At 46.1% G+C, this 21,439-nt stretch overlaps 1 protein-coding gene across 3 annotated transcripts in view; it reads right to left on the reverse strand.

Moving 5' to 3' along the window:
- The window catches only part of abcc3 (ATP-binding cassette, sub-family C (CFTR/MRP), member 3), a 163,754-nt gene that overhangs the window by 52,637 nt on the left and 89,678 nt on the right, over positions 1-21,439 (reverse strand). For all 3 annotated transcript variants that reach the window (XR_010977594.1, XM_068058613.1, XM_068058612.1), the window contains exons 14-19: positions 21,230-21,317; positions 16,243-16,309; positions 13,322-13,448; positions 11,383-11,559; positions 11,130-11,297; positions 5,627-5,810 (exon numbers count right to left, since the gene is read on the reverse strand). Coding sequence is in view for 2 of the 3 variants with exons in the window: in XM_068058613.1 (XP_067914714.1) it covers positions 5,627-5,810; positions 11,130-11,297; positions 11,383-11,559; positions 13,322-13,448; positions 16,243-16,309; positions 21,230-21,317 (811 nt within the window). In the remaining variant the exon portion in view is untranslated. The remainder of the gene's footprint in view (positions 1-5,626; positions 5,811-11,129; positions 11,298-11,382; positions 11,560-13,321; positions 13,449-16,242; positions 16,310-21,229; positions 21,318-21,439) is intronic.

Consider the following 21,439-nt stretch of genomic DNA (forward strand, 5'->3'; position numbering starts at 1 on the left):
TCCCAAATTATTTTTTCGAGAAGTTTTCCCACCACCAAAGTTAAACTGACTGGCCTGTAGTTGCTGGGCTCATCTTTACACCCTTTTTTGAACAAAGGTGTAACGTTTGCAATTCTCCAGTCCCCTGGCACCACCCCAGAGTCTAAAGAAGACTGAAAAATTACGGCCAGTGCCTCTGCGATTTCCACCCTCACTTCCCTCAGATTCCTTGGGTGCATTTCATCTGGTCCTGGTGCCTTATCCACTTTAAGTACAGACAGCCTATCTAATAATTATTCTTAATCAATTTTAAACCTATCTAGTGCCTGACTTATCTCCTCTTTCAACATTACCTGGGTTGCATCTTCTTCCTTGGTAAAGACAGATGCAAAGTATTCATTTAATACCTCAGCTATACCCTCTGCCTCCATGTGTAAATCCCCTTTCTGGTCCCCAGTCGGCCCCACTCCTCCTTTTACCACCTTTTTACTATTTATATGTCTATAGAAAACTTTGGGATTTCCTTTAATGTTAGCTACCAATCTCCTCTCATGCTCTCTCTTTGCTTCTCTTATTTGCTTTTTCACTTCCCCTCTGTACCTTCTATATTCAGCCTGGCTCTCAATAGTATTTTCTACCTGGCACCTGTCATAAACACACTTTTTCTTCTTTATCTTAATCTCTATCTCTTTTGTCATCCAGGAGCTCTGCATTTGTTTAGTTTAGTTTTAGAGATACAGCACTGAAACAGGCCCTTCAGCCCACCGAGTCTGTGCCGACCATCAACCACCCATTTATACTATTCCTACACTAATTCCATATTCCTACCACTTCCCCACCTGTCCCTATATTTCCCTACCACCTACCTATACTAGGGGCAATTGCTAATGGCCAATTTACCCATCAACCTGCAAGTCTTTGGCATGTGGGAGGAAACCGGAGCACCCAGAAGAAACCCACGCAGACACAGGGAGAACTTGCAAACTGCACACAGGCAGTACCCAGAATTGAACCCGGGTCGCTGGAGCTGTGAGGCTGCGGTGCTAACCACTGCACCGCCCTACTTTTCCCCTTCAAGGGAACATACCTTGACTGTGCCCAAACTATCTCTTCTTTGAAGCCCATTGTTCATCTATCGGTTTTTCTGCCAGCTTTTGACTCCAATTTATTCGCCCCAGCTCCATTCTTACCCCATTGAAGTTGGCCTTCCCCCAGTTAATTATTCTTACCCTGGATTGCTCTTTGTCCTTTTCTATAGTCAACCTAAACCTTATGATACAATGATAACTGTCCCCTAAATGCTCTTCTACTGATACTTGATCCACTTGGCCCACCTCATTCCCAAGAACCAGGTCGAGCAGTGCCTCCTTTCTCGTTGGACTGGAAACATATGGCTGTAGAAACACACACTAGTAACTCTTGCCCTTCACTGCCCTTTACACTACTATTATCCCAGTCTATGTTTGGACAATTAAAGTCCTCCATTATAACTGCTGTTCAGAAGGGCGGGAAAAAGAGCGGAAGGGCTATAGTCATAGGGGATTAGATAGGCAGTTCTATGGTCGAAAACGAGACTCCCGAATGGTATGTTGCCTCCCAGGTGCATGGGTCAGGGATGTCTCAGATCGGCTGCAGAACATTCTGAAGGGGGAGGGTGAACAGCCAGTTGTCGTTGTGCACATAGGCACCAATGATATAGGTAAAAAACGGGATGAGGTCCTACAAGCAGAATTTAGGGAGTTAGGAGCCAAGTTAAAAAGTAGGACCTCAGAGGTAGTAATCTCAGGATTGCTACCAGTGCCACGTGATAGTCAGAGTAGAAATGAAAGAATAGTCAGGATGAATGCGTGGCTTGAGAGATGGTGCAGGAAGGAGGGGTTCAGATTTTTGGGACATTGGGACCGGTTCTGGGGGAGGTGGGATTATTACAAATTGGACGGTCTACACCTGGGCCGGACTGGAACCAATGTCCTTGGGGGTGCTTTTGCTAACGCTGTTGGGGAGGGTTTAAACTAATGTGGCAGGGGGATGGGAACCAAATGAGGAGGTCAGTGGACAGTAAGGAGGTAGTAACTAAAGCCTGTATGGAACTAGATAATGAAGTCAGCGTGACTAAGGGGAAGAGTAGGCAGGGAGCAGATGATGAAAGTAAAGAGACTGGTGGTCTGAGGTGCATTTGTTTTAATGCAAGAAGTGTAGTAGGTAAGGCAGATGAACTTAGGGCTTGGATTAGTACCTGGGAGTATGATGTTATTGCTATTACTGAGACTTGGTTAAGGGAAGGACATGATTGGCAACTAAATATCCCAGGATATCGATGCTTCAGGCGGGATAGAAAGGGAGGTAAAAGGGGTGGAGGAGTTGCATTACTGGTCAAAGAGGATATCACAGCTGTGCTGAAGGAGGGCATTATGGAGGACTCGAGCAGTGAGGCAATATGGGCAGAACTCAGAAATAGGAAGGGTGCGGTAACAATGTTGGGGCTGTACTACAGGCCTCCCAACAGCGAGCATGAGATAGAGGTGCAAATATGTAAACAGATTATGGAAAGATGTAGGAGCAACAGGGTGGTGGTGATAGGAGATTTTAATTTTCCCAACATTGACTGGGATTCACTTAGTGTTAGAGGTCTAGATGGAGCAGAATTTGTAAGGAGCATCCAGGAGGGTTTTCTAGAGCAGTATGTAAATAGTCCAACTCGGGAAGGGGCCATACTGGACCTGGTGTTGGGGAATGAGCCCGGCCAGGTGGTTGAAGTTTCAGTAGGGGACTACTTTGGGAATAGTGATCACAATTCCGCCACCCCTCCCCCATTTTTCCCTTTCTTATCTTTCCTGAACACCTTGTATCCAGGAATATTTAATACCAAGTCCTGCCCTTCTTTGAGCCAGGTCTCTGTTTTAGCCACATCATCATATTGCCACATGGCAATCTGCGCCTGTACCTCACCAGTCTTATTCACCACACTCCGTGCATTCACATACATGCACATTAACCCCGATTCAGACTTTATTACTTTCTCCTTTACTCTGACCCCACCTAATAACGTACTATTCCCTACTCTTGTGCTATCACACTCCCCCAGTATTCTATGCACCTTAGAATTCCTCTCTAATACTTGCTCCTGGTTCCAACACCCAGACAAGTTACCAGTTTTGCTTCCCTCCAAATCGGAGCTCCCTCTCTGGTTCCCATCCCCCTGACAATTTAGTTTAAGCCCTCCCCAACAGCACTAGCAAATCTCCCTGGAGGATATTCGTCCCAGTCCATCTTGTACAGGTCCCATCTGCCCCAGAACCGGTCCCAATGTCTTAGAAATCTGATGCCCTCCCTCCTACACGAGTTCTCCAGCCACATATTCAATCACTCAATTCTCCTACTCACTTGCACGTGGGATTGGGAGTAATCCTGAGATTACTGCTTTTGAGGTCCTGCTTTTTAATTTCCTTCCTAGCTCCCTAAAATCTTCTTTCAGAACCTCATCCCCCTTCATACATATGTCATTGGTACCAACGTGGACCACGACCGCTGGCTGTTCACCCTCCCCCAGAAGAATATCCTGCAGCCGCTCTGCGACATCCTTGACCCTGGCACCAGGGAGGCAACACACCATCCTGGAGTTGCGTTTACTGCCGCAGAAATGCCTGTCTGTTACCCTAACTAATGAATCCCCCATCACTGCTGTTCTTCCACTCCTCTTCCTCCCCTCCTGTGCAGCTGAGCCACCTGTGGTGCCACAAACTTGCCTCTGACTGCACTCCTCTGAGGAACCATCACCCTCACCAGTATCCAAAATGGAGAACCAATTAGTGAGTGAGATCGTATCAGGGGACTCCTGCACTACCTGCCTGGTTCTCTTAGACTGCCTGATAGTCCGAAAACTACCTCTGAAACATGTGTTAAAATATCAACACTAGCATGACATGAGTCAAACTCCATGGATGACAATGCCACTCTTCCCCACAGAGCAGCACCTAGCTCAGCCAGTGTGTACAAAAACATGGACCAACGTTCCCTCTGTTTGCTGTACACAGCCAGCTTGTTGCATTGCACAGTCCCTTTAAGATTGTATTCATGCATTTTTAAGGGGACATTGCGAGTGCGTGACCTGTTTGTTCCCTGTGTGGCACATTCCTAATTGCTGTGCAACCATGTACTCATGCAGCTTAGAGGAACATTGACCTGGACAGATTAATTGTAGTAGTAGATGCAGAGTCACAAACCTTTATCATCCTGAAGCTGGTCTGCAGCATTGGGTGGGAGGAGAGCAGGGGATGAAGAAAGGCATAAAGTGAATAATGTTATAACCTGGACGAGAGCAGAAATTCAAAGCAGCCTACTTGCTGACTGTCTGCTCTCACATCTCAGCACAGCAGGATAGGATTGCCATCAACCAGCTCCTCCCCATATGCTTCACAAAGTCTAGGTCGTCCTTCGATGACTGCTTTTGATCAGCTGTTCTCTTCCTGCCCCCTCAAACCCCATTTAATCACGGAATCTTATCGTGCAGAAGGAGGCCATTCGGCCCATCTTGCCTGTGCCAGCTCTTTGAAAGAGCTATCCATTAGTCCCACTCCCCTGTTCTTTCCCCACAGCCCTGTAATTTCCTCCTTTTCAAGTATTTATCCAATTTCCTTTTGAAAGTTATTATTGAATCTGCTTCCACCGAGCTTTCAGACAGCACATTCCAGATCACAACAACCCGCTGTGTAAAACAATTCTCATATCACCTCTGGTTCTTTCACCAATTATCTTAAATTTGTGTTCTCTGGTTACCAATGTTTGTGTCACTGGAAATAGTTTCTCATCATTTGCTCTATCAAAGCCCTTCATGATTTTGAACACGTCTTTCAAATCTCCCTTAACCCTCTCTGCTCCAAGGAAAACAATCCCAAATTTAAAAAAGACGTGCATTTATATAGCGCCTTGCACAACCACCAAACGTCTCAAAGCACTTCACAACCAATGAAATAATTCTGAAGTATAGACACTTGCGTAATCTGGGAAACATGACAGCCAAATTGCGCACAGTAAGATCCCACAAACAGCAATGTGATAATGAGCAGATAAGCTGTTTGTGAAATGTCAATTGAGGGATAAATATTGGCCCAGTGAGAATGCCCTTGCTCTTCTTCCAAATAGTACCATGGGATCTTTTACATCCACCCAAGCAGGCAGATGGGGCCATGGTTTAATGCCTCATCCAAAAGACAGTACCTCTAACAGTGCTGCACTCCCTCAACACTGCACTTGAGTGTCAGCCTTGATTTGAGAGAAAAACCCTGGAGTGGGACTTGAACCCACATCCTTGTGACTCAGAGGTGAGCATGCTACCCATTGAGCCACAGCTGGTACACACTGCACCCTTTCCAAGGCATTGCTATCCTTCCTAAAGTGTGGCGCCAATAACTGAATACAATACTGCAGCTGAAGTCTAACCAGTATTTCATAAAGGTTTGGCATAATAATTTCCTTGCTTCTGAAGTCTTCAAAGATGGCAGGACAAGTTAATGCTTTGTTAAAGTGCTGGATGGTATTAATATGGTACATTGGGATCTCACCCACAGTGACTGTATGACAGTTTACCAATGACCTGTGACCCATGCCGCGCCGCACCCCTCCACCCCCCGACTTGAAGGCCTCGCACCTGTTGGCTCATCCTCCTGCACCTCGTCTCGCTGTGCATAGTTTCGCAGGAACTCTGCAAAGGCTCCGTTCTGGGCCTGCAGCTCCTGGTAAGATCCCATCTCCGAGACCTTGCCATTCACCAACACCACAATCTGATCCACCTGCGGCAGAAAGCTGATCCCATGCGTCACCAGCATCCGGGTCTGCAAAGTCAAAGAGTCAAAAAGTCAAAGGCTGGAGCACAAATCTACCATGCTGGGAGGCAAGCACAGGAAAGGGTTTGTCACTCAGCGTCATCCTGCTGTCAGTACAACAGAAATTGGAGAGCACATACCTCCATGCAGGGAGCGTATCCCACCATGGTCCAACCTGGTACACACTCAACGCCCCCTACTTTCAAACTGATTTCTACACTGATTGCACCCAGAACCAGCTTTGGAAAGCACAGCAGTATTATCTCATATGCCTCAACACGGAAATACTCAGAATTTCATACTTAGCCAGGTCAGTACAACAGAAACAGGAGCAGTCCATTCAGCCTCTTTAACCTGCTCCATCATTCAGTTAGATCTGAACTGTACCTCAACTCCATTTACCTGCCTTTGTTCCATATTCCCGATGCCCTCATCCGACAAACATGTGCCCATCTCAGCATCCAAAACCTTCTGGTGGAGATAGAGTTCCAGATTTGTGGAAAAAGTGCTTCCTGATATCACTCCTGAATGTCCTCTCTAAGTTTATCCCTTCTTTTATGGATTTTGGAAATATTCTGTGTTTATTCTATTGAATCCATTCAGCATCTTTAGCACCTCGATTAGATCACCCTCCATCTTCAAACTCAAGCTGTCCTCATGATATAGACCTGTGCTCCAGAACTATCCACACCCCTAGCCAAGCTGTTCCAGTACAGCTACAACACTGGCATCTACCCTGCAATGTGGAAATTGCCCAGGTAGGTCCTGTACATAAAAAGCGGGACAAGTCCAACCCAGTCAATTACCACCCCATCAGCCTACTCTCAATCATCAGTAAAGTGATGGAATGCGTCATCAACAGTGCCATCAAGCGGCACTTGTTGAGCAATAACCAGCTCAGCGATGCTCAGTTTGGGTTCCGCCAGGGCCACGCAGCTCCTGACCTCATTACAGACTTGGTTCAAACATGGACAAGAGAGCTGAACTCAGAATTTGGATTAATACTTGGAACTATGATGTTGTTGCTATTACAGAGACTTGGTTGAGGGAAGGACAGGAATGGCAGCTAAGTGTTCCAGGATTTAGAAGCTTCAGGCGGGATAGAGGGGGATGTAAAAGGGATGGGGGAGTTGCATTACTGGTTAAGGAGAATATCACAGCTGTACTGCGGGAGGACACCTTGGAGGGGTCATGCAGCAAGGCAATATGGGTGGAGCTCAGGAATAGGAAGGGTGCAGTCACGATGTTGGGGGTTTACTACAGGCCTCCCAACAACCAGCGGGAGGTAGAGGAGCAGATATGTAGACAGATTTTGGAAAGATGTAAAGGTAACAGGGTTGTAGTGGTGGGTGATTTTAACTTCCTCTATATTGACTGGGACTCGCTTAGTGCTAGGGGCTTGGATGGGGCAGAATTTGTAAGGAGCATCCAGGAGGGCTTCTTGAAACAATACGTAGATAGTCCAACTAGGGATGGGGCCGTACTGGACCTGATATTGGGGAATCAGCCCGGCCAGGTGGTCGACGTTTCAGTAGGGGAGCATTTCATGAACAGTGACCATAATTCCATAGGTTTTAAGGTACTTGTGGATAAGGATAAGAGTAGTCCTCGGGTGAAGGTGCTAAATTGGGGGAAGGCTAATTATAACAATATTAGGCAGGAACTGAAGAATTTAGATTGGGGCAGCTGTTTGAGGGTAAATCAACATCTGACATGTGGGAGTCTTTCAAACGTCAGTTGATTAGAATCCAGGACCAGCATGTTCCTGTGAGGAAGGAGGATAAGTTTGGCAAGTTTCGGGAACCTTGGATAACGCGGCATATTGTGAGCCTCGTCAAAAAGAAAAAGGAAGCATTTGTAAGGGCTGGAAGGCTAGGAACAGACGAATCCCTTGAGGAATATAAAGACAGTAGGAAGGAACTTAAGCAAGGAGTCAGGAGGGCTAAAAGGGGTCATGAAAAGTCATTGGCAAACAGGATTAAGAAAAATCCCAAGGCTTTTTATACGTAAATAAAGAGCAAGAGGGTAACCAGGGAAAGGGTTGGCCCACTCAAGGACAGAGAAGGGAATCTATGTGTGGAGCCAGAGGAAATGGGCGAGGTACTAAATGAGTACTTTGCATCAGTATTCACCAAGGAGAAGGACTTGGTGGATGATGAGCCTAGGGAAGGGAGTGTCGATAGTCTCAGTCATCTCATTATCAAAAAGGAGGTGTTGGGTGTCTTGCAAAGCATTAAGGTAGATAAGTCCCCAGGGCCTGATGGGATCTACCCCAGAATACTGAGGGAGGCAAGGGAGGAAATTGCTGGGGCCTTGACAGAAATCTTTGCATCCTCATTGGCTACAGGTGAGGTCCCAGAGGACTGGAGAATAGCCAATGTTGTTCCTTTGTTTAAGAAGGGTAGCAAGGATAATCCAGGAAATTATAGGCCGGTGAGCCTTACGTCAGTGGTAGGGAAATTATTAGAGGATTCTTCGGGACAGGATTTACTCTCATTTGGAAACAAATGGACTTATTAGCGAGAGGCAGCATGGTTTTGTGAAGGGGAGGTCATGTCTCACTAATTTGATTGAGGAAGTGACAAAGATGATTGATGAAGGAAGGGCAGTGGATGTTATCTATGTGGACTTCAGTAAAGCCTTTGACAAGGTTCCGCATGGCAGACTGATACAAAAGGTGAAGTCACATGGGATCAGAGGGGAGCTGGCAAGATGGATACAGAACTGGCTCGGTCATAGAAGACAGAGGGTAACAGTGGATGGGTGTTTTTCTGAATGGAGGGATGTGACTAGTGGTGTTCCGCAGGGATCAGTGCTGGGACCTTTGCTGTCTGTAGTATATATAAATGATTTGGAGGAAAATGTAGCTGGTCTGATTAGTAAGTTTGCAGACGACACAAAGGTTGGTGGAGTTGCGGACAGTGATGAGTACTTTGTCAGAGGATACAGATCGGTTGGAGACTTGGGCAGAGAAATGGCAGATGGAGTTTAATCCGTACAAATGTGAGGTCATGCATTTTGGAAGATCTAGTGCAGGTGGGAAGTATACAGTAAATGGCAGGACCCTTAGGAGTATTGACGGGCAGAGAGATCTGGGCGTACAGGTCCACAGGTCACTGAAAGTGGCAACGCAGGTAGATAAGGTAGTCAAGAAGGTATACAGCATGCTTGCCTTCATCGGTCGGGCATAGAGTATAAAAATAGGCAAGTCATGCTGCAGCTGTACAGAATTTTAGTTAAGCCACACTTAGAATATTGCGTGCAATTCTGGTGGCCACACTACCAGAAGGACGTGGAGCTTTGGAGAGGGTACAGAAGAGGTTTACCAGGATGTTGCCTGGTCTGGAGGGCATTAGCTATGAGGAGAGGTTGGATAAACTCGGATTGTCTTCACTGGAACGACGGAGGTGGAGGGGCGACATGATAGAGGTTTACAAAGTTATAAGCGGCATGGACAGAGTGGATAGTCAGAAGCTTTTTCCCAGGGTGGAAGAGTCAGTTACTAGGGGACATAGGTTTAAGGTGAGAGGGGCAAAGTTTAGAGGGGATGTGCCAGGCAAGTTCTTTACACAGAGGGTGGTGAGTGCCTGGAACTTGTTGCCGGGGGAGGTGGTGGACGCAGGTACGAAAGCGATGTTTAAGAGGCATCTTGACAAATACATGAATAGGATGGGAATAGGGGATACGGACCCCAGAAGTGCAGAAGGTTTTAGTTTAGGCAGGCATCAAGATCTGCGCAGGTTTGGAGGGCCGAATGGCCTGTTCCTGTGCTGTACTGTTCTTTGTTCTTGTTCAAGAGGTGCGGTGAGAGTGACTGCCCTTGACATCAAGGCAGCATTTGACCGAGTATGGCATCAAGGAGCCCTAGCAAAACTGAGGTCAATGGGGATCAGGGGGAAAAAACCCTCCGCTGGCTGGAGTCATACCTAGCACAAAGGAAGATGGCTGTGGTTGTTGGAGGTCAATCATCTGAGCTCCAGGGCATCACTGCAGGAGTTCCTCAGGGTTGTGTCCTAGGCCCAACCATTTTCAGCTGCTTCATCAATGACCTTCCTTCAATCATAACGTCAGAAGTGGGGATGTTCGCTGATGATTGCACAATGTTCAGCACCATTCGCAACTCCTCAGATACTGAAGCAGTCAGTGTAGAAACGCAGCAAGACCTGGACAGTATCCAGGCTTGGGCTGATCAGTGGCAAGTAACATTCGCGCCACACAAGTGCCAGGCAATGACCATCTCCAATAACAGAGAATCTAGCCATCTGCCCTTGACGTTCAATGGCATTACCATCACTGAATTCCCCAATATCAATATCCTAGGGGCTACCATTGACTAGAAACTGAAATGGAGTAGCCATATAAATACCGTGGCTACAAGAGCAGGTCAGAGGCTAGGAATCCTGCGGCGGGTAACTCACCTCCTGACTCCCCAAAGCCTGTCCACCATCTACAAGGCACAAGTCAGGAGTGTGATGGAATACTCTCCACTTGCCTGGATGGGTGCAGCTCCAACAACACTCAAGAAGCTCGACACCATCCAGGACAAAGCAGCCCGCTTGATTGTTTGTGGATGGGGTGCCAATCACTCCGTCCACCACCGACACACAGTGGCAGCAGTGTGTACCATCTACAAGATGCACTGCAGCAACTCACCAAGGCTCCTTCGACAGCACCTTCCAAACCCGCCACCTCTACCAACTAAAAGGACAAGGGGCAGCAAATACGTGGGACCACCACCACCTGCAAGTTCCCCTCCAAGTCACACACCATCCTGACTTGGAACTATATCGCCGTTCCTTCACTGTCGCCGGGTCAAAATCCTGGAACTCCCTTCCTAACAGCACTGTGGGTGTACCTACCCCACATGGACTGCAGCGGTTCAAGAAGGTAGTTCACCACCACCTTCTCAAGGGCAGTTAGGGATGAGCAATAAATGCTGGTCTGGCCAGTGACGCCCACATCCCATGTATGAATTTTTTAAAAAGCCCTTTTATCATTCTGCAAATCTGCACTGCACCCTCTCAAAGGCCAATATCTCCTTGCTGAGGTGCGATGCCCAGAACTGAACAGCTTCCAGATCGGGTCAGTCCAGACCTTAGTACAAGTGAAGCTTCACTTGATGCAGGGTAAGGGTCATTCACTGTGTAACTGTACAGAGGCAATGTTTATTCAGGGTGAGGATCACTCCCTGTGTAACTGTACAGAGTCACTGTTTATTCGGGCTGAGGGTCTCTCACTGTGTACCTGGACGGGGTCAGTGTTTATTCAGGCTGAGGGTCTCTCACTGTGTACCTGGACGGGGTTGCTGAGAGATTCTTATTATTTTACCTTGCTCTTCAATGCTCCTTCTGGACCAATGACTTTATCGAAGATGTGTTTGGCTACATGTGCATCCACTGCTGAGAGTGGGTCATCCAGGAGATAGATATCCATGTCACTGTACACTGCCCGGGCCAGGCTCACCCGCTGCTTCTGGCCTCCTGACAGGTTTATTCCCTACACAAGAAGCATCAGATTGTTAGTGTGAAGCCTACAGCCACGTTCAGCAGGGGAAGAGACAGATGTGAGCGAAGGCGTTTACCTTTTCACCGATCTCAGTCTGGTCCCCCCCAGGCAATATATTCAGGTCAGTGATTAGTGCACAAGCCTCCAGGACCTGTTGGTATTTCTGCTCATCGAGAGGCTCCCCAAAGACAATGTTGTCTTTTAGTGTGGCATTCCGAATCCAGGCCTGCTGAGGGACATAGGCTACAGATCCCTGTGAAAGGAAACACTCCAATATCATCAAATTGCAGCCCACACCAATGAAACCATCCACTGTTAAAATGAGCAGTCACATAAATTGACCAAAATACGATATCATCATTATTCATTTGCGTTTCAAAAGTGCTGGTCACAGCATCTTAAGCACTGTGTATTTTAGGTAGAAACAGCTGTGCTGCATCACTGTTCTCACTATCCTTCAGGTGCAAACGCAAATATAGAAGAGAAAATACTGGAAATATTCAACAGATCAGCTCCAGATTCATGGAGTTCAACAATTTCAGATCATAACCATTGCTCCCAATTCTTGTGGTTCTATTCCCATTTACACCTCCTCTAGACACATCTTTTATTTCTTTACTTGTCCCATTACTATCTTCTTTTGTCTCAAACCCGTCGTTCCTTTTGTCATTTAGTCTCTCCTGCCTTCCATACCATCACAGATCTTCCTTTTTGTTCATCCCCCAACTCTGAACTTGCCTAAATCGTGTTAAATCTCTGTTCTGATGAAAGGTCACAGACCTGAAATGTTAACTGTTTCTCTCTCCACAGATGCTGTCAGACCTGCTGAGTATTTCCAGCAATTTTTCTCTGTCAGATTTCCAGATTTTGCAGTATTTTGCTTTGGTATGAAGTAAACATGACCTTGTTAATGACCAATGTCCTTTTGTATACTAAAGCCCCTCAAATCCTCTCTCGGTCGGGTTGGGTTCCAGTTTGTACTAAGCATTGACTGTAGTTTAAATAAAAAAGGTACAGATCAGAGTGGAGCTGGAAAGACCTGGGCAAAAGGACTCTATGCAGATGAACATTCGTTATTGTATTGTACGATAATAGCACGATAATAAACCTGCTGTAAGCAGTGGGGACTGTATCTCCCTGTTTTAATATATGGTAGTGTCAGCGGCTGACTTGGTAACACTGCAATTCTGATAAACATTCTTTAAAATAAGGATTACTAGCAGGCCACCCGTCATTCCCAGTGATTGCCAGATCCTGGGGCTGATTTTAACCTTACCCACTTGGTGGGAAGTAGGCAGCTGGAAAATTACCCATGCCCATGAAATTTATCTGCTTTGATCCCGCTGCCTTGCTGTGGATCTTGATTGTAACCTGATTGTCAGAGAAGGCAGAAAGGACACCTGCCAAAGGGAGTGGGGGTTTTAAAATAAGCACATTGGACTCCGATGAGGTTATCATAGGAACTACAGTAGGAGGCCATTCAGCTCCTCCAGCCTGTCTGCCATTTAATAAGATCATGGCTGATCTGTATCTCAACTCGATCCACCTCCCTTGGCTCCATATCCTTTTAAACTTTTGCCTAACAAAAATCTATTAACATAAGATTTGAAATGATGAATTGAACCCCAGCATCTACTGCTTATTGTAGGAGCGAGTTCCACACTTTGACCAGCCTTTCAATGAAGAACCGTTTCCAAATTTCTCTCCTGAATGGCCTGGCTCTGATTTTCAGGTTACATCCCCTTGTCCTAGACTCCTCCCACCAGCAGAAACAGTTTCTCACTATCGACCCTATCAATGCCTTTCAAAATCCTAAAGTCTTTCACAGAAATGAGAGGATTTTACAGAAACAGGCCTTTCAGGTTAACTGGTCCATGCAGGTGTTTATGTTCCACCAGGGCCTCTTTCCTACCCTACTTCATCTCACCCATTCAGACTTATCCATTGGAGCTCAATTGCAATTTGAATCATAGACCTGCACTGCAGGCCACACCCTCCCACATGGAGGTACCCACCTGGATCGCCACTCTACCCTCCAGCTTCTCCATCTCTCCCAGAAGGGCAGACACGAGCGATGACTTGCCACATCCAACATGGCCGACCACCGCCACCAGGGAGCCTTGAGGCACCATTAGATTGATCCTGGATTTAAAAAAAAAGAACACATCACAGGTGTCAGTTTTCACACTTGGAGGGAAGGCAGAGACCAGAGTGCAGGACTCATCCAAACGTGCTAACAGCAGAAGAGACGTATAGGTCAGTCAGGAAGCAATAAGTAAACTAAACATAAGCTCAGGGTCTCAACCAAAAGACTTAGGGATGTAAGGAGATCCACAGCTTTGGGGTTCAAGCAAACAGCAAGTTCAGTGGGAAGCACTATTGACTCCAAGTCAGATGGTCAAGAGTTCAAGTCTCATTGCAATGATTTGAACACATGATCCAGTCTGACATTGCCAGTGCATTACCCAGGGCACACCGTCCTGTTGCAAGGGGCAATACCGAGGGTGCACCATGCTGTCGGGAGGGCCAGTGCCGGGGGCACGCTGTGGCGAAGGGCCAGTGGCAGGGGCACGCCGCGCCATCGGAGGGCCAGTGGCAGGGGCGCGCCACAGTGTTGCAGGTGCTAACTTTCACATGAGACATTAAACTGAGGTCCCATCTGCCCTCTCAGGTGGATGGTAAAGATCCCATGGCCACTATTTCAAAGAGGAGCTGGGGAGTTCTCCCCAAGGTCCTCGTCAATATTTACCCTTCAACAGATATCACTAAAAAACAGATGTTGCTAATTTCTTGCTTGTGGGATTTTGGGAATCCCCAATGATGTAAAAGGTGGTAAAATAAAACCAAGTTCTTTCTTTCTCTCCATTATCACTGTACCTTGTGACTAAAAGGAGGGAGGATGACCTAGACCTTTTCTTGTCTAGTGATTCCTCAGTTCTTCCCAGGGGAAGGTGCAATGAGTCTTGAAACAGGGAGTGGGTAAAGAGAGAGGGATATTTAGAGCAGAGGACCATGGTAAATAGGAAGAGATATGAATGGCTGGGACAGAGGCCAGGAGGTGAGATGGACTTTCCCCAGTCAAACATGATCTTTCTCTTCAATCTTGTATTACGCCAATGTGCTTTGTTGAATGATAAATTTTCTTGAATCCACTGACTGGAGATCTGAATTTGTAATTTTTTTTTTAAAAAAAGACCTTTAAAAAAGATGGCTTTGTTAGCAGCTTAGGATGGTCACCTAATTTGCAACACAGTATCCTACATGCAAGGACTATGAGTAGGGAGACGAAATCTTTAATAATTCCCCAAGCAGAACCAAGACCCTGGAAGTTTAAGGAACTGCTTGTTCTTTTCCTTCTTAGCAAAAGAGAAATACTGTTAGCTGCTATGTTTGAATGACTGAGTGACTGTCATGTGACAAGCTCCTCCCCATCTGTGGTTTTTAAGCTCGTGTTTTCTCTGCAGCAGAGGAGAAGCAACTGGCCTCTGGCACGTGCAGACCCAAGTGGGAGTCCCTCTCTCTCTCTCCATTCCAGCTTGAAAGCTTTCAAATCCTGCCGATTGACTGACCACCTCTGCATACTCCGGCTACAATCAGAAATCCCATTGGAGGAAATCATCTTCAAGAAACTCACTGAATCAATCAGTCATCTACCCCTTTAAAGTAAAAGCCTCAGGACCACCGAATTCAGCTAGAAGCCAGCCGAATCACCAAACACCATGGACTGTATACTCTCTTTTTCCCATGGCCTCTAACTTAACCAATCCACCTTTCCCCACTCTGTAACCTATTTGTGTGTGTGTAAACCTCCAGAGTGTGTGTGAGTGTGAGAGAGAGTGAAAGTTGGTGCATTGTTTATTATTTTATTAGTTCGGTTTAGATACAATAAAGTTAACCTCTTTCTTTGTTAAACTCAGGAGAACCTGTTTGAATGGTTCTAGTTCGGATCATCGCAAGTCAGTAATCAAACACCTACTGAATTGGCCAGTACATCCACTTTAAGAATTAAACCTGTTGTGGTCAAACAAGGAGAGGGAAAAGAGGGAAGCCCTTCAACCCCTCCTCACTTGACCATAACACCTGTCTAAGATTGAGGGAATTCAAACCAGAAAAGGATCAGCACCCAAACACATCTGTTTCATCAACACAAAACATACCTACACTGGGAATTTAAACTAGTCTGACAGCATTTGTGACATTAAAGCTTACACAATGGAAACACAAATTGAATTCACAGAAGGGGAAAGACAATCATAGGCAGCCTCTGGGAATGTTTCCTGCTCCAATTAGCTCAGGAGGTACAGAACAAAACAAGGAAAAATATTATATCTGATTTAATGTGTCTCCCAACTGCACATGGTGCCATGGCCGAGTGGAGGGAACCATGGGCCAGAAATTTGTTTACAACTGTTTCCAGGTCTGAAAAGATCAACAAAGCTGGCTAAAAGCTAGAGGCCTGAAACAAGGCCTTAGGCCTCACCAGCATATTCCCAGTGTGCTGCAGCATTCAAAGGCAGCTTGCCGCGAACCTCATCAGCCATTTGGCTGAGCTTCAGAGCTGGTAGCAGCCCTCAGCTGGGTCTGGGAGGGAGCAGGGTTGGTGGGGGTGGGGTGGTGGTAACAGCAGTGTTGTCTCTCCTGGCACCACATTAAGGCAAATTAAGGCAGAAGAACCTATCCTATTGTTGATGCTCCCCCTCGATCCATGTCACTGAATCCCATCCCCTATCATAACCCCCAGACCGCCACAGAGTCCCATCCCAATCCCCCATCCGTGCCTGCAACCCCTCACTACTCAGATGCCCCCGAGCAACCCACCCATGTGTTAGACTCCTACCCAAATGGAACTTGGTTTCCACCTTATTTCGGTGGAATACCCTCAGGATTTTACTCTTAAACCTTTGACACACAAACTCACAGCATAATCGATTCTTACCCATCCAGAACAACTGGGTCTGTCTTCCCCCAACTGAAAGTCCCATTCAGCACAGTGATAGAGTGTCCTGCAAAAAGACAAAAGTCTTTAGACTAAAAGGGAGAGCTAAGAAGAGCAAGGAGAGGACACGCGAAGTCATTGGCGGATAGGATCAGAGAAAACCCTAAGGCTTTCTATAGTTATATCAGGAATAAAAGAATGACTAGAGTTAGATTAGGGCCAATCAAGGATTGTAGTGGGAAGTTGTGTGTGGAATCAGAGGAGATAGGGGAAGTGTTAAATGAATATTTTGCGTCAGTATTTACAGTAGAGAAAGAAAATGTTGTTGAGGAGAATACTGAGATACAGACTACTAGACTAGATGGGATTGAGGTTCACAAGGAGGAGGTGTTATCAATTTTGGAAAGTGTGAAAATAGATAAGTCCCCTGGGCCAGATGGGATTTATCCTAGGATTCTCTGGGAAGCCAGGGAGGAGATTGCAGAGCCTTTGTCCTTGATCTTTATGTCGTCATTGTCGACAGGAATAGTGCCGGAAGACTGGAGGATAGCAAATGTTGTCCCCTTGTTCAAGAAGGGGAGTAGAGACAGCCCTGGTAATTATAGACCTGTGAGCCTTACTTCGGTTGTGGGTAAAATGTTGGAAAAGGTTATAAGAGATAGGATTTATAATCATCTTGAAAAGAATAAGTTCATTAGAGATAGTCAGCACGGTTTTGTGACGGGTAGGTCGTGCCTCACAAACCTTATTGAGTTTTTCGAGAAGGTGACCAAACAGGTGGATGAGGGTAAAGCCGTGGATGTGGTCTATATGGATTTCAGTAAGGCGTTTGATAAGGTTCCCCACGGTAGGCTATTGCAGAAAATACGGAAGTATGGGGTTGAAGGTGATTTAGAGCTTTGGATCAGAAATTGGCTAGCTGAAAGAAGACAGAGGGTGGTGGTTGATGGCAAATGTTCATCCTGGAGTTTAGTTACTAGTGGTGTACCGCAAGGATCTGTTTTGGGGCCATTGCTGTTTGTCATTTTTATAAATGACCTGGATGAGGGTGTAGAAGGGTGGGTTAGTAAATTTGCAGATGACACTAAGGTCGGTGGAGTTGTGGATAGTGCCGAAGGATGTTGTAGGTTACAGAGGGACATAGATAGGCTGCAGAGCTGGGCTGAGAGATGGCAAATGGAGTTTAATGCGGAAATGTGTGAGGTGATTCACTTTGGAAGGAGTAACAGGAATGCAGAGTACTGGGCTAATGGGAAGATTCTTGGTAGTGTAGATGAACAGAGAGATCTTGGTGTCCAGGTGCATAAATCCCTGAAAGTTGCTACCCAGGTTAATAGGGCTGTTAAGAAGGCATATGGTGTGTTAGCTTTTATTAGTAGGGGGATCGAGTTTCGGAGCCACGAGGTCATGCTGCAGCTGTACAAAACTCTGGTGAGACCGCACCTGGAGTATTGCGTGCAGTTCTGGTCACTGCATTATAGGAAGGATGTGGAAGCTATGGAAAGGGTGCAGAGGAGATTTACTAGGATGTTGCCTGGTATGGAGGGAAGGTCTTACGAGGAAAGGCTGAGGGACTTGAGGTTGTTTTCGTTGGAGAGAAGGAGGAGGAGAGGTGACTTAATAGAGACATATAAGATAATCAGAGGGTTAGATAGGGTGGATAGTGAGCGTCTTTTTCCTCGGATGGTGATGGCAAACACGAGGGGACATAGCTTCAAGTTGAGGGGTGATAGATATCGGACAGATGTGAGAGGTAGTTTCTTTACTCAGAGAGTAGTAAGGGCGTGGAACGCCCTGCCTGCAGCAGTAGTAGATTCACCAACTTTAAGGGCATTTAAGTGGTCATTGGATAGACATATGGATGAAAATGGAATAGTGTAGGTCAGATGGTTTCACAGGTCGGTGCAACATCGAGGGCCGAAGGGCCTGTACTGCGCTGTAATGTTCTAATTCTAAAAAAAAAATGGGAAAACAGACAGAGACAGTTCGGTTTAGGTACAATAAAGTTAACCTCTTTCTTTGTTAAACTCAGGAGAACCTGTTTGATTGGTTCTAGTTCGGATCATCGCAAGTCAGTAATCAAACACCTACTGAATTGGCCAGTACATCCACTTTAAGAATTAAACCTGTTGTGGTCAAACAAGGAGAGGGAAAAGAGGGAAGCCCTTCAACCCCTCCTCACTTGACCATAACACCTGTCTAAGATTGAGGGAATTCAAACCAGAAAAGGATCAGCACCCAAACACATCTGTTTCATCAACACAAAACATACCTACACTGGGAATTTAAACTAGTCAGGGAGGCAGAAAGAGAGAGAGGGGGAGCAGAGAGAAGGGGTGATTGGGCCACCCCCCCTCCCCACAGGGAGAAGGTGGTGGGGGAGCCGGGGAGGTGAAAGAGAGAGGGAGAGAGGGGTTCTGTCAAGAAAAGTCCTTATTTTAAATTAGGAGCAAGTTGAACACAGGGAAACAGCCAGGTGATGGGAGGGGGAAGGTTTATCAATTGAGGAGGAGCTACAGGAACCTGTACTGAACACGGAGGGTGGATCTGGCTCTCATTTAGCACTCCCTCATCATCTTTAACAATGCAGGGCAAGTTGAGAAAACAGTTAATAAAGCATACGGAATCCTGGGGCTTCATACGTAGGTGCATAATACAAAAACAAGGAAGTTATGATAAACCTATATAAAACACTGGTTTGGCCTCTACTAGAGTTTAGTGTCTAGTTCTGGACACCACATTTAGGAAGGATGTGAAGGCATTAGACAGGGAGCAGAAAAGATTCACAAGAATGGTTCCAGAGATGGAACCATGGACTACCATGGATAGTTGGAGAAGCTGGGCCTGTTCTCCTTGGAGAAGAGAAAATTAAGAGAAGAGAAAATTAAGAGAAGAGAAAATTAAGAGAAGAGAAAATTAAGAGAAGAGAAAATTAAGAGAAGAGAAAATTAAGAGAAGAGAAAATTAAGAGAAGAGAAAATTAAGAGAAGAGAAAATTAAGAGAAGAGAAAATTAAGAGAAGATTTGATAGAGGTGTTGAAAATCAGGAGGGGTTGAGACAGAGCAGATAGGGAAAAACTGTTCCCATTGGTGGAAGGATCTAGAAGCAGGGGACACCGATATAAGGTGATGGGCAAAAGAAGCAATGATGACATGAGGAAAAACATTTTTATGCAACAAGTGGTTAGGTTCTCAAACACACTGCCTGAGAGTGTAGTGGAGGCAGATTCAATCGTAACTTTCAAAAGGGAACTGGATAATTATCTGAAGAGTAAAAATTTGCAGGGCTACAGGGAAAAGGCAGGAGGAGTGGGACTAGGGGAGTTGCTCTTCAGAGAGCCAGTAGGGGCACAATCGGCCGAATGGCCTCCTGTTCTGTAACCATTCTATGATTCCATGAAATGATAAAGTGACGGGGGGGGGGGGTTTCCCCATGGGAAAAACCTTTTTTTGCCACTTCTGTTTCAATTTGGAAAAATTCCCCAATAAGTGCACATTTTGGCAAAAGACCAATGCAAAGTAAATACATGAGCCTCTAACCCCATGATGAAACACAGCTATTTGGCTTTAAAGGTGCCAGCAACGGCCTCCCTCAGCTGATGTTCAAGCTCTCCGTTTAAAAGGGGCATCAGATATGTTAATGGAGCCTAGGATGGAATTGTTGGAATTTTTAAAGATCCAGTTCCTGTTGGTGAAGTGGGAATATGACAACCCCATGAATTCACTGCAAGTTCAGCCTGGGCCCTTCATTGGCTATCCAAGCTGGGTTTGGAGTGGTAACAACACTCCTGATAGGTTCATCACCACAGGGTGGGAGAGGTATCTGAGGTCTGGTGCAGTCTTTAAAGGGCTGTCATTGGTTTAAAGGCAAGGTCACTATTCTGCAAGAATGTCCGAATTATTAAGCTCGAGGGTATCTGGACTGGTATCCCAGATGGTCGGACTCATCCTTAGAGGTCTATCAGGATGTGAACAGTCAAGACAAGACCACCAAGACTTGGAAGGAAGGCCCATGTGATAGAGGCACCGACTGTATGTAGGAAGGTGGCAGGGAGTCAGGGTAACTTGCGCCACTCCAAGAACTGCCACACAGGACAGGAAGAGGTTCAATGGCCTCACAAGGGCAGCCAAGGCAAGTCAAGTGGCAATACACATCTTCTGGCACTCTTATCCCCTTCAACTTTTTACCTCATACTCTTTTTCCCCTCAGTCAGTGAAACTCAATTATACAAAGGGAACACTAACAGATAGTTGACTGTGGTTGAGAGGATACAAGTGTATAGAGAAAAGATGCCTTCTGTGTTGACATCAAGAGCCTCCAATCTAGCCTCTTCCATGTTCTCATCCTGCTCCTCTTCATAGGGATAGAGGGATTCCCGTTGGATAACTCACATACCCCATGCAAAGCAGGACTCTGAGCAGAGCTGCATGAAACTAGCAGAAGTCCTGACAGAATCTCCAAGGAACTAAAGAGATTCTTAGACAGCCAATCATCAGTATCAGTACACAAACGAGCCACTTCAATGTGATATTTGTCCCAAGGCACCTTCCTCCAGTTTCTGCCTCCACTTATATAGTGGGGTTGTTATTTGGGACAGAAGTTGGGGTATATGAATCTGGAGATGTAAGCCATGCTCCGTGACTTCATTTATGCGAAGATGAGGAGGTGGCTCCCAGTGGGACAGATATTTTAAGGCGGATTAGAGGAAGTAGCCTATAAAGAATCCTTTTTACCCTGTTTACTGCCCTAAATCCGTCAGTAATTCAGAGAAAGGCAGAGACAAAGAAAGATGGGGTGAGGGTGGGGGGAGCGAGGGAGAAAGAGGGAAAGATAAATGAATGGAGAGAGACAGTGAGAGGGAAAGAGAAATGGAAGGAGAAAGAGAATGATTAGGAGAGAGAGTTCATGAGAAAAACAGTACAAATACTCAAGAAAATGCAGTTTAATGCAAATAGCGAGACAGGTTCAGACAGGACAGGGAATTACCTGTTGCAGTATTTTGTCTCTCAACATTTGTGGGATCCAGCTCATCGTGGCTCAGGAAGTTCTGCAATCGTTTCAGAGAAACGGTGGCCTGAGAAAGAAAGCGAGCACAATGGACGGAGAACACGATACCCAATCAGAGCAGACCCGCACACACAGGAGATGGACAAAGAAATAATTTAAATATCAGGAAATATTCTTTCCCCCCACCCC

The sequence above is a fragment of the Heterodontus francisci genome, chromosome 26, assembly GCF_036365525.1.
Source record: "Heterodontus francisci isolate sHetFra1 chromosome 26, sHetFra1.hap1, whole genome shotgun sequence".
In the NCBI taxonomy this organism is placed as follows: domain Eukaryota; kingdom Metazoa; phylum Chordata; class Chondrichthyes; order Heterodontiformes; family Heterodontidae; genus Heterodontus; species Heterodontus francisci.